The sequence below is a fragment of the Molossus molossus genome, unplaced genomic scaffold, assembly GCF_014108415.1.
Source record: "Molossus molossus isolate mMolMol1 unplaced genomic scaffold, mMolMol1.p scaffold_m16_p_15, whole genome shotgun sequence".
Taxonomy (NCBI): Eukaryota; Metazoa; Chordata; class Mammalia; order Chiroptera; family Molossidae; genus Molossus; species Molossus molossus.
In genome coordinates, this window is record NW_023425350.1 from 15437500 (window position 1) to 15451631 (window position 14132).

The following is a 14132-nucleotide window of genomic DNA, read 5'->3' on the forward strand; positions in this document are numbered from 1 at the left end:
ACCTTCCTATAATTATTATCCACATACAAACTAAAAATTCAGCACCAAATAACTTTAAAAGCAAGAACTGATATTTATGACACGTTTACCTGACAGCACACAGAACAAAATTTAACTCAACAGCATCCTTATGTTGGAAAATAGTGAGCTTAGGAATCACTAAATTAATAAATAAACTTGGTAGGTTTTTAATTCACTGGAAATTCTTTGTATTTATAATAGACCATTATAAACTCTTTCGTTAAAACTTTTTCTTGCTTTCCACTGTAGTTAAATCATTCATCAGTATCTTTATGAATACAGTTTGGGAAGCTGGCCTTGGAGCTAAAAATCATATTAAATGGTTCATTTATTTTTAGTTCTGTAAGGGAATTGGAGTGACACAAGTAAAATATTCAGGAAGTTGTCTATGTTTTAAAGAGAGAAAACCTCCAGATTGCAAGCACTAAAATAAATGTTAAGATTTATCACACACACAAAAAATACTACCTGCAATTCTTCTAAGAAGTCCATTTGGGTTTACAATTAATCTACTTTTTAAAAAGAAATAACATAAATGTAGACTTTAAATATAAAAAATAGCATCTGACTCATCCAAATTTTTTTAATATGGTTCTACTGATTTTTTTTTAATAGAGAGAGGAAGGGAGAAAGATAGAAACATCGATGAGAAACATCAACATCAATCAGCTGCCTCCTGCACAAACCCACTGGGGATCAAGCTGGAAACCCAGGCATGTGTCCCAACCAGAATCAAACCAGCAACCTCTTGGTGCATGGATCAATGCTCAACCACTGAGCAACACCAGCTAGGCATGACTCATCCATACTTTAGTGAATTCGTTTCTTCAAAATGTTTTCATTCATAAATATACCATAAAACAAAAGAGAGTAAAACCACTGGAGAGAGGAAAAAGGGTATGAAGGGAAATTTTTAAACAGGCATTTTTGGAGATGCCCAACTGGAACCACAAAATGAGAGGTCTGTATTAATAGACCATTGAAACAAAACAAATAAGACAGCAACCTAGGAAAAGCCTGGAGAGGGAGGTCGTAAAGACAAACACAGTTTCTTTGTAAAATTTGCTTATAAATTCTCTCTGTCCTCTTAATACTTCACTTCACTATAAATCTTCATTTTATCGTATTATTATCCTTTCTCCACTATTATTTTTTAAAAAGCATAATTTGTCTGCTACCATTAAGATGTCAGCAAAAATGTTTGGAAGGGAGGGAGGAAAAAAGAATCCAGTGATTATGTTTTATTTTAAAGTAAGTATATAGAACAAGCCCTGGCCAGTGTTGCTCAATGGTTAGAGCACTGGCATGCACACCAAAGGAGTGCAAGTTCGATTCCTGGTCAAGAGCAGATACCTGGGTTGCAAGATTGATCCCTGGCCCCAGTTGGGGTGCATGCAGGGGGCAAACAATCAATGTGTCGCTCTCACACTGATGTTTCTCTCTCTCTCCAGCCCTCTCTTCCAACTCTCTCAAAAATCAATGGGAAAAATATCCTCAGGTGAGGATTAAAATATGTATGTATATACACACACACCCAGCTGGTATGGCTCAGTGGTTGAGCGTCGATCCATGCACCAGGAGGTCACTGGTTCGATTACCGGTCAGGACACATGCCCAGGTTGTGGGCCAAATCCCCGGTGAGGGGCATGCAGGAGGCAGCCAATTGATGTTCTCTTTCTTATCAATGTTTCTATCTCTCTCTCCCTTACTCTCTCTCTAAAATCAATAAGAGGGAAAATATATACATATATATAAAATAAGATTCCATTTTATTTAGATTAGATCATCACATTCTTGGTATAGAAGGACCTTAGAGAACACTGTAACTTTTTACCTGAAGTGAACTATGAAACAGTTCATTGAGAGCCCTACTCAGCCCTGGCAGTTTGACTCAGTGGTAGAGCATCGGCCCGCGAACCAAATAGTTGCAAGTCCGATTCCAGTTAAGGGCACGTACCTCAGTTGAGGTTTGGTCCCTAGCACTGTTCGGGGACCTGCGGGAGGTGGCCAATCGATGTCTCTTTCACATCAATGTTTCTCTCTCTCTCCCCCCACCACCCACTCTATCTGAAGATAAAAATGGAAAAAAGTATCCTCGAGTGAGAATTAAAAAAAAAAAGAGCCTTACCCAATATCCTGATCTTACTCAAAAGTGAGGCAACATAAAGAGTACTTGTGTTTTTGAGTCAGACAGATGTGAGTTCAAGTTTTATCTCTATTTCATCGTTTTTGTCTATGAAATAAAGACGTCAGAGGGTTTGCTCATGATTAAATAGATCATATGCTTAAAGTACCTGAATCCTATCTTAAAACATGGCCATTTCCACAACTGGTTCACTAAGAGCATCTCTCATTTCAATCTTATAAGAATAAGTCATAAATATAAAAAATTGACTTTAAGAGAAATATAATGCTCCTAAAAGGTCACCCAGTAACTACTGCATATAAAGAAATATCAAGTGCCTTTACTTCAGCTGAAAAGTATGCAAAGATTTCTTAACTGGCTGAACCAAGTTCCTAAAAATTATGTGCCTCTGAACTAAAGAGATATAGATGGTTGTATATGAGGACATACTATTTGGAGCCAAGAAGTACTGGTGTGGAAACAGAAAATAAAAATAAACTATTTGTCGATATAAGCTATGGACATAGTTCTGAAACAAAGAGCTAGCGAGAGAATAAAATTTAACAGATTTAAATACATCAAAAATTAAGAATTTGATGTGATTTTATATCTTTGTCCTATTTGGTATTTTTGTTCATTTGGCAATACAGTTCATACATCTAAACAGTAAAGAAATTTATTATTCCAATTATAGTCTGCTTCTCAACAATAGCTGTCAGTCTTGACATAGCCACTTATGTCACGATTCTGAGTTTTTAAAGAGTCAACTGATTCTTTAACTTTACCAATTACTGGCATTTTCCAACTCATAGAAGTAACTTCGAGTTATAGTAAAGCTTATATAATTAAATGGCTTTGACTGAGCAAGTTCTCTTACCTCAAGCAGCAAAAATAAAGACTAAAATAGGAGATGCAAGGAGGCACCAGCAAGTGGGATCAGACCATAAGAAGCAGCCCAGCTCAGGAAGCCTCTTTGTCCTTGTGGAATTGAGACCACAGCCCCCTCCCCTGAAATGCTGAGCAACCCAGTGCACAAGGAGGGGTCCTGTCACAAGAACCTGACTCAAGAAGCCTCTCTGTTCCCATACACTAGAGATTCCCTTTTTCCCACATCTAAAAGGATTAGGCAGCCAACTCTTTTCACTTCCCTCAGAAAGCAGCAGCAAAGATCTTTGGGAACCTCTGTGTCACCAGATAAAACAAGAACACAGTCTACCATAAGAGTCCAAGACTCACATGGTAAACCCGCACAATGTGAATGCCTGCTTAAATGAAAGACTTAAATTTAATAAGATCCAACATCTCCTAACATGATAGCTAAAATATCCAAGATTCAATAGAAAAATCACCCACCATACCAAGAACCAGGAAAATCACAACCTAAATGAGAAAAGACAATCAACTGATATCAACAACGAGACAGATGTTGAAATTATAAAGATAAGAATTTTATTTTATTTTAATTAAAAAGAAAAATTTTTTTCTTTACTGATTTTTGAGAGAAAGGAAAGGAAGAGGAAGAAAGAAATAGAAACATCGCCCTGGCCGGTTTGGCTCAGCAGTTGGAGTCGGCCTGCGGTCCAGAGAGACCCGGGTTCGGTTCCCGCTAAGGGCACGTACCTCGGTTGCAGTTTGTCCCCGGCCCTGGTTGGTTGTGCGGGTGGCAGCCACTCGATGTGTCCCTTCACGTCGATGTTTCTCTCTCTCTCTTCCTCTCTCTCCCTCCAGCTCTCTCTGAACAAAAAATGGAAAAATGTCCTCGGGTGAGGATAAAAAAAAAAAAAAAGAAATAGAAACATCAATGACAGAGAACATCAATTGGTCGCCTTCTATGTGCCCCTCACTGGGGACTTGGCCCACAACCTGAGCATGAGCCCTGACCAGGAACTGAACCTGCGACCTCTTGGTGCATGGGTCAATGCCCAACCACTGAGCCACACTGGTCGGTCTAAGACAAGAATTTTAAAGTAGCTGTCATAATAATGTTTCAATAAGCAGTTATATATCCTCTTAAAATAAATGAAAAATACAGCAAATACAAGCAAAGAAATAGAAGCTATAACAAAAAAACAGAAATTATAGAACTGATAAGTATAAGAAGAAATGTAAAAACTTGCTGGATTTAAAAAACAAAAAACAAAAAACTTGCTGGCTGGGCTCAATAGTAGAATGGAGATAACAAAATAGAATCAATGACCTTGAGGACAGAACAATAAAATTTACCCAGTGTGAACAACAGAGAAAGTAACACTGAAAAGAATTAACAGAAACTCAGGAAGTTGTGGGATAATAACAAAAAATGCAAAGTTTATATCATCAGAGTCCAAGAAGGAAAGGAGGAAAAGGATTTAAAGAATTAATGGTTGAGCCCTGGCCGGTTTGGTTCAGCAGTTAGAGCACTGGCCCCGCGGACCGATGAGTCGCAGGTTCGATTCTGGTCAAGGGCACAAACCTCGGTTGCAGTCAGTCCCCAGACCCAGCTGGGTTCGAGTGGGAGGTGACCAGTCGATGCGACCCTCTCACATCAATGTTTCTCTCTCTCTTCATTTCTCTCCCTCTCTCTTTCTCCCACTCTACCTGAAGATAAATGGGAAAATATCCTCAGGTGAAGAGTAAAAAAAGAATTAATGGTTGAAAATTTCTTTTATTTAGTGAGAAATAAACCTACATATTCAAGAAACTCAGGGAATTGAAAAAGGAACACTCAGAGAAGTCCACACACCAAGACACAGCATAATTAAATTACTAAACACTAAATTAAAAAAAAATATTTAAAGCCCAAAAGTAGAGAGAAACAATTCATTACCTACAGGAAAACACTAATTCAATGACAGCAGATTTCTCATCTGAAATCACAGAGACCAGAAGGAAGTGGCATAGCATTTTATAAGTGCTGAACAAAAGCAAATGTTACCTCACATATTTCCAATCTCATAAATATTTCATTATTAATCTACAGGATACTGGGTATCCCAATGCTAGAAGTCAAATGATAATTTTAATAAAATTAAATGTAGACTGAGTTTCTAAAATTATGACAAAATAACGCTTACAAACAGCAAGAACAAAAAAATGCATATAATAAAACATATACATAGTAATATCACTCTAGAATAATTAGACTATATTATTTCATAAAGTAAAAATCATGCATCCAAAGGTAAGTTCAATTAAATTTGTAAAAGAGAACTTTATAAATGTATAATACTTCTTTAGAACAAAATAATACTTCTTACCTTCTGGAGTTGGAATGCACCCCAAGAAAATGAAAAAAGGGAAAAAAAGAGCTTTTAATTTTTCTTTACAAAGCACAACAAAGCCAAAAAAATAAACTCTCCCTTCCCCTCCCAGCATGTCCATATTCTTCAAATCAGCCCCCTCCCCTTCCCACTTTGCTACATAAAACATTGATATCTTCTTCAGAATTTACAAGTTAGCCCAAAATATCACTGTGTCTAACAACACAATTAAATTCAGCTGAACAGTCTACACAGTTGCAGTAGCCTATTTATGTGGCTGAGTAAAACTATTACAGTAGTGTATGCTTAAATGTGGATACAATGAATATTCCCCATTCTTTAATATTCTTCCCATGCATTTCAATTTCAAGAAGCCATCATAAAGCCAACAGCTATGGACTCTAAGGTTTAGTAGCTTCCCTTTGATCCATAATGGAACTCACTGTGAAGCTTAATTAACAATGGATAGGAATGTTTTCTGCCAACATCCAAGCATTTTGGTTTTGTTGTTGTTTATCAGTCCTTTTTGACACCCTGACAAGGTTTGTGGGCTTTATCTGCAACTAGCAGATAAAGAAAATGCAGGCCAAACTCAAAAGTATCACCTAACCTTATGAAAATAAGATAGCCAATTTCATAATGTTCTTCATTCTTAAATTGAGCTCTTATTAATGAAATCACCTCAAGGCAATTCAGCTTAGCAAATAGTCAAATGATCTACTCTGTGGAAATAATGATTTCTGCTGTAAATAGAGAATGCTGACTTTTCCCGTGCTGTCAACAATTTATATAATTTTACATAAGAAGAGGTGGGGGGAATTAGGTGATGGGATTCGTTTTTTTGGTGTGAGTTGAGCACACACTTTAATACTATGTAAGAGAGATTATTTTGTTCACAAGTAAACATACTAATACTAATCAGGTGCAACAGAGCCGCCTCCAAAGAGGTCAATTTCAATCTGGCGAATGTTTATTGAGCATGGTCTTTGCTATATGGTTCCCTGAGTTGTTTACAATTCCAACTCCAAAGGAGCTTGCTTGGCATACAGACTGAAACATTTAAGAAAAATTCCTTGCTAGGTAACAATTTTGAGCTGTGCATAACAACAATGTAAGTATTTACGAGGGTAAATTCATAAAAAATGTACTGCCTGTTTCAGAAGCCAAGTTATTAGTAAAATGGCTGCAGTTTTATTTTCAAATTCTTCCAGAAAGTAATTCACAGTTAGAAACCAACTAACCTGATATTGTTATGTGTCAGCACATGATATAAGTTTGATTTGAAAAATGATAGAGCACATATGCTAATCAGAACGGTAGGAAGAACTACGGATGTAGAGCTGGTATGATATACTGAAAAGAGCAAAACCAGAAGAAGCAGTAAGCCTCAGTTTCTAGTTTCACTGGGGTGGCTATATGACCCTAGCCAAGTCTCAATCTCCATGGGCCTTAATTCTTCAATAATAAAGTGAGATGTAACTATATACTCTAATTATCTTTTCCAGCTATAACATTATAAGATTGAATAATGTGACTCATTTGAACAAGGGGTTGGGGAGGGAGGAGAGGATGAAGAATGCAAAAGAGATTACCCACTTGGGGGGTATTGTTAATCAGGAGCATCCCACTGTACAGCAACTAACTCAATTTCATTTGCAAGAAATGTATGTCCAAATCATCTGCTTGTTCCCAAATTTGTCAGTACTACCAAATAAATAGCACTGTCTTCCTTTCCAGGTTTTTTTCCCCATAAAGAACAAATGCTTTGCCCAGCCGGTGTGGCTCCGTGGTTAAGCGTCAACCCACGCACCAGGAGGTCACTGGTTAGATTCCTGGTCAAGGTACATGCCCAGGTTGTGGGCCAGATCCCCAGTGGGGGGCATGCAGGAGGCGGCCAATCGATGTTCTCTCTCATTGATGTTTCTCTCTCCCACTCCTTTCCTCTCCCAAAAATCAATAAAGAAAAAAAATTTTTTTAAAAAAGGAACTATCTTTGGTATCTAACTTAAAAATGTAAGACTGTAACATAAGTCAAAGTATATTATCACAAAATAAAAGGGATTTTTAGATTTTATAATGTACCAGGAAATATTTACTCATCAAAATCCAAACTAGAGGTTAGACATTAATCTCTGAAAATAAATAAATACTACTCTACAGCTCCAGATCACTGCTACCTTTTAATTGCTGTCTTGATATTTATAACAAAACCATTCCCCACTCTTGAATACCTCCTGACCCCTTATGAGGTTCAAACCTTTTTTTTAATCCACAATCTATGCCCAATGATTCCTTTATTAAGTAACCCCCTAATCTGATCAGTTTATTTCTCAGTTCTTCCTCTCTACAGTGAATGGCAGCATTTCAATCAGGAAGCCTAGAAATCATTTTTTATTTCTTCCTACTTTTCACTTCCCAATCCATCAGCTAGTCCTGATACATGTTATCTCAAATATGTCTATTCTCCCCAGCTCTACTTACTTTCATCCTAATACAAATCACAACCATATTCTGTCTAATCTACTATAACAGTCTCTTTATTAGTCTCCTTAATCCCTTCAAACTCTCAACTGTTGCAGTCCATTTTCATAACTTATATTTACCTAAAACATAAATAAGACAACCTATCATCTGGTAATTATCAAAGGCAAATGTTTGAGGAATGTGTATTAATTCCCTTTGAAAACTGACACACATTTGGACAGATCAATGCTTAAACATTTATTTCACTATGCCAATGGATTCACACTGTTTGCTGCATTCTATTTGATTCATTCACTTATATGGTAAGAAAATCAGGCTCTAATTATGCAACCAGTCAACACTGAGATTCCAACACCTAGTCATAAAACACTTGTGTTAGATGGTCTACACCAGACTATTTCTGATAATAGTCCCCCTTATTGCAATTTAGAATGCACTGGAAAATAAAGGCTACACCAAAATCTAGAATACTATTCTAAGCCAAAAAAACACAATGGTTCTGACTTTAAATCTGTGGATTAATCAAGAAAGGTTCCATGAAATTTAAAGTTCAATCCAATCTTCATCATTTAAAATTGACTAGGACTTCTGGTGTTAGTGAAGACAGAGCAGGCTCAAAACAGCCAGTATGTCTCTGTCTCTGTCTGTGTGTATGTCTGTGTCTGTGTGTGTGTGTCTCCCCCCCACCCCCGACTAATTACAACTAAAAACTGTAGACAAAAATATAAAAACCACCTTCCCACACAAAAATCTGTATATAAATATTTATATTAGCACTGTTCACAACCGCCAAAAAGTGGAAACAACCCAAATGTCCACCAATAGATAAATAAACAAAATGTGTCACATGCACATAATGGAATATTACTCAGCAATAAAGGAATGAAGTACTGATAAATGCTACAACATAAATGAACCTACAAATCATTATGCTATGAGAAAGAAGCCGTTCACATATTATATAATTCCGATCCAAAATTGAAATATCCATGGATAGAAAGGTTAGTGGTTGCCTAGGACTGGGGCATAGGGGAAGAGGCCAACAAGGGGACTGACCAGCTAATGAATACAAGGTTTCTTTTGGTGGTGATGAAAATGTTTTGGGTAAATGTACTAAATAAAACCACTGAACTGTATGCTTTAAAATGGTGACTTTCATGACATTTGAATTATATGTCAATTTTTAAAAAGCAACTACCTAAAACACTGAAAATTAAGAATGCTAGCACACTGAAAAATCAAAGCCTGATTCATACAGAGGAATGTAGTAAAGAATTACCCTTACCTAAAGACAGGTCTGGACTTTGCCACTGACTTCCATGAGATAATCACTAGCCCCAATGAGGGCCTGAGGCCAACCAGATAGTAATATTATAATTTAGCCCTGGCCAGTTTGGCTCAGCGGTTAGAGCGTCGGCCTGCAGTCCGGAGAGACCCGGGTTCGGTTCCCGCTAAGGGCACGTACTTCGGTTGCAGTTTGTCCCCGGCCCTGGTTGGTCGTGCGGGTGGCAGCCACTTGATGTGTCCCTTCACGTCAATGTTTCTCTCTCTCTCTCCCTTCCTCTCTCTCCCTCCCACTCTGTCTGTACAAAAAATGGAAAAATATCCTCAGGTGAGGATAAAAAAATAAATAAATAAATAAATAAATAAATAAATAAATAATAATTTAGAGTGGGGGCTTTGAGCCATACCAGCAATGTGATTTAGGGTAGAGGCTTGGGTCACATGGTATCAGTTGACTTCTAGAGGGGCTAGTCATGTGGGTAATGAATCATCCTACATGATGGACTCCCCCCCACCCCCAAAAACTCTGGACACCAAGGCTCAAGTGAGCTTCCTTGGCTGGCAACACTCCATGCACATTATCATATATTGATGTTGATAATTATCATTGTCCTAAGTCATGGGAAAAAGATGACTAGAAGGTCTGTGTTTGGTATTTTACCTTGATTCTGCCCTATATGTCTCTCCTCCCTTGGCTAATCTTAATCTATATCCTTTCTCTGTAACCTTTCCATAACCATGAGTATAACAATTTATTTTCATTGAGTTATACAAGTACTTCTAGTAAATTATTGAGCCTTGACATTAGCCTTGGGGACCACCAAAATATGCAGTTGGTCAAATTAAGTTAGGGTGGTCATGAGAATTGTTCCCTCTAACTTCATAGTTGTTTAAACTCTCGCAGGGTGAGATTTCTGGGTTTTTCTCTTACCACATTATCTAAAGAGCAGGCCCTAGTTGAGGAGATGTACAACTGCAGGGTATAGATAAAATTCTGAGAAAAGATGTAACATTCTGGTCAGAGAGAGGAAAAGGACACTGCAGACCTGAGTGGGAGAGGCGGGAGAAGGACTGAGGGGGATTCCAGAGAGAAGAGAGCTTTAGAGAAGAAAACCTTTTAAGTCCCATGCAAGGCCTGGGTTTATCCCTAAGCAGTGCATACTTGGGACACTCCCAACCAATATAGCAAAGGCTTTGAGAACTGAACCACTGCTTACATCTCAGACTAACCCTAAGTGGCACATGCATGAAACAGCTCCAAAACAGAACAGAGGCTTTGAAAACTGAACTGATTGTTGATCCAGTACCTACAGAGGTAAGCCAGACCATGTAGACTGCGAAAAACTGGGTTGATTGCCTATTTTTAAAATAAGAAAGAAATCACCATTCTCCACAGATTTTTAACAGAAAGCCAGAGCCAAAACAACATAATACTCAAAATGTCTAGAATACAACCTTAAATTTATCCATAAACAAAGATCCAGAAAAATGTGACAAATTCTCAAAGGAAAAGATAATCAATAGTTGCCAACACCAAAATTACTCAAATGATGGACTTATCAGACAAAAACTTTAAAGTGTTCATTATTACTATACGTCATGTGGTAAAGATAAATGAAATTGAAGTTAATGAAAAGACAGAAGTTTTCAGAAGAAAAATAAAAACTATACAAAAGAAACAAAACAGGAATTTTGGAAATAAAAGATATAACATCAATATTAAAAAATCTCACTGGACAGGCTCAATAGCTGTGGAAGGCAGAAAAGAGAGTCAAGGAATATAATGACAGAGCAATAGAAATGATCCATTCTGAATTACGAACAGAAAAAGATTGGAAAAAATTAGCAGAGATTTAGGGAACTTTGATAAAATGCTTGGAGATAATTATGTCATTGGAAAAGAGAAAGAACATGGTGAAGAATAAAATATTTGAAAAATGGCTGAACATTTGCCATATTTGGTAATAGACAAAGCTACAGATTCAAGAAACTCAATGAACGCTAAACAGATTGAACGCAAGGAAATCCACATCTAACCCTAGTCAGTGTAGCTCAGATGGTTGGGTATCATCCCGTGCATCAAAGGGTTGCCTGTTTGATTCCTGGTCAGGGCACATGCCCAGATTGCAAGCTTGATCCCCGGCAGGAGGCAGCCAATTGATGTTTCACTCCCACATCAATGTGTCTCTCCCTCTCTCTCTAAAACTTAATGTAATTTTAAAAAAGAGAAATCCACACCTAGACACATTAAAAATCAAACTGCTGAAAACTAAACAAAGAAATTATCTTGAAAGTAACCAGAGAAAACAAAGTATTACTTATATGAAAACAATAACTTAAACAACCATGGATTTCTCATCAAAAAATCATAAAGGCGCCCTGGTCAGTTTAGCTCAGCAGTTGGAGCGTTGGCCTGTGGACCAGAGAGTCCCGGATTCAGTTTCCGCAAGGGGCACATACCAAAAAAAAAAAAATCATAAAGGCCAAATGGCAGTGGAGCAGCATTATTTAAATAGTGAAGGAAAAAAAAATGTCAACATAGAATTTAATATCCAGCAAAAAAAATTCTTCAAAATGAAGGAAAAACAAACAAAAGATATTCTCAGATGAAAAAAAACTAAGCGAATTAAGTATCAGCAGACCTGCTCTAAAAGAAATACTGAAAGGAAAGTTCTTCAGGCGGAAAGAAAATGATACTAGAGGAAAATGTGGAACTTAAGAGAAGGAAGAGCAAAAGAAATGGTCAACATGTGGGTAAACATAATCTCTCAACCATTTCACTGAAAAGTAAAATTAGTAGCAATGTCTAGTGGGGAATTCCATGTATGGGATGTAACACATACGACAACCATAACATAAAGGGGGATGGGTAAAGGAAACAAAATGATTATAAGGACCATACATTTTATTATTGTGTTTTAAATATGTTTTTATTGTTTTTTTAGAGAGAAAGGAAGGGAAAGAGAGATAGAAACATTGATGTGAGAGAGAAACATCGATCAGCTGCCTCCCGCAACCCAGGAATGTGCCTTGACCGGGAACTGAACTGACCTCTTAGTCCATGGAATGATGCTCAATCCACTGAACCACACCAGCTGAGCTCTACATTTTATTTAAGGTGGTAAAATATTAACTGTAAGAAGTCAATGAAAGGTTTGGGTATATATTATAATCTCTAAAGCAACCACTTAAAAAACAAACAGATACAGCCAAAAAGTCAAAAAAATAAAGATAATATACTGCAGCCCAGCGAGAGTGGCTCAGTGGTTAAATGTCGACCCATAGACTAATAGGTTGCCGGTTTGATTCCTGGTCAGGGCACATGCCCAAGTTGTGGGCTCTATCCCCAGCTGGGGGCATACAGGAGGTAGCCAAACAATGTTGATGTTTATCTCTCATGAAAGTTTCTCTCCCTCTCCCCCCACTCCCATCCTCTCTTTCTAAAAATCAATAAAAACATATATACATATGTTGCAAAATGATTCAAAAGAAGGCAATAGAGGGGACAGTGAAATAAAAAGAAGAAAAAATAGAAAATAAATAATAAAATGAAACTAAATCTAATTATGACAATGGTTATCAAATTATATTTTAAAAAACTATATGCTATTTATAAAAACCCAATATCAATATAAAAAGACATATATAAAATATTGCTCAATGTCGCCCTGGCCGGTTTGGCTCAGCGGTTAGAGCGTCAGCCTGCGGTCAAGAGAGACCCGGGTTTGGTTCCCGCTAAGGGCACGTACCTCGGTTGCAGTGTGTCCCCGGCCCTGGTTGGTCGTGCGGGTGGCAGCCACTCGATATGTCCCTTTCACTTCGATGTTTCTCTCTCTCTCTCTCTCTCTCTCTCTCTCTCTCTCTCTCTCTTCCTCTCCCTCCCTCCCACTCTATCTTAACAGAAAATGGAAAAATGTCCTCAGGTGAGGATAAAAAAAATATATATAATGTCTATTTACAGGGAACAGCATTCTATCAGTTTAGGTGGGATCCAGATTGAAAGAAAGTAATCAAAAGTGGTATGTAGGTTCAGTGGTCTGTTAATCTGTGGAAAACCTATTGAAGGCTTCTGTGCCAGTTATTAATTTATATACTTTTAGCTCTAAATCCAACTTCCTTTACCCTTCTCTGTGATAGCAGAGCTGGACCCTATAAACATTTCTCCTTTGCCAAATGGCTCAATGTTAACTTTTGTCAGAGTGCTGAAGGAACACTGCAGAAAGAAGGGATGTTTTTCTTTCTGGTTTTCATGTGCTCTTGCCTGCTTGTTCTTGTGGCATGCAGCACTCAGCAACATGAGGGACACTCAGTAGCACTCACTCTTCAGCGAGATTCAGCAGAATGACTGTAGTTAGTTAGCTTCCCAGAAGATTCTGCTGGTGCCTCAGCTGGCACCACAGTGGGCTGGACAGGTGTCCAGCAGGAGGTTTTCCAGAAAGTTCTTCTGGTACCCAGTAGGCGGTTTCATGTGTTCCCAGGCTACAGCACCAGTGAACCTTAGACCAGAGCCTAACCTTCTCCATGGACATCTAGGGACATGGAGGGGCCTCCTTGAATGTTACTCTTTCCTGGAGCAAACTGCCTCAGCCCTAGAGGTACTCGTTGCTCTCTGTACCTGCTCTTACTGTATTCTTTTGTGTACTCTTTACATTTTAATCGTTAATTCCTGGTTACCAGTTAATAACTTAACCAGTTAACTAAATAACTTCTCTGTTCAAACTACCATGTAGCTTCTGTCTTTTGACTGGACCCTGAGAACTATAGAACTATATAGCTCAGACTCCGGAGAACATCTTTAAAAAAAGAAAAAGCCCCCAAAGCCCAGAAACAACTATGTGGGAGTAGCTGTGGGAGTGATTTGGGTGGCTGGGGTTTGAATTGCCCCTAAAACTTCATGACCAATGGCAGCATAGTTTGTAATCACAAGAAGTATGGACTCTAGTCAGAAGAAAATAAGAACAAAATGGGACACTGAGTTA

The 14132-nt window shown here is 37.9% G+C and overlaps 1 protein-coding gene across 4 annotated transcripts in view; it reads right to left on the reverse strand.

Annotated features, from left to right (window-relative positions):
• The window catches only part of ASXL2 (ASXL transcriptional regulator 2), a 125602-nt gene that overhangs the window by 64418 nt on the left and 47052 nt on the right, over nt 1-14132 (reverse strand). For 3 of the 4 annotated variants that reach the window (XM_036262910.1, XM_036262911.1, XM_036262913.1), the window contains exon 3: nt 13668-13670. The exons of the other annotated variant lie outside the window; for it this stretch is intronic. In XM_036262910.1, coding sequence (XP_036118803.1) covers nt 13668-13670 — 3 coding nt within the window. The remainder of the gene's footprint in view (nt 1-13667; nt 13671-14132) is intronic. 4 annotated transcript variants of the gene reach the window in all.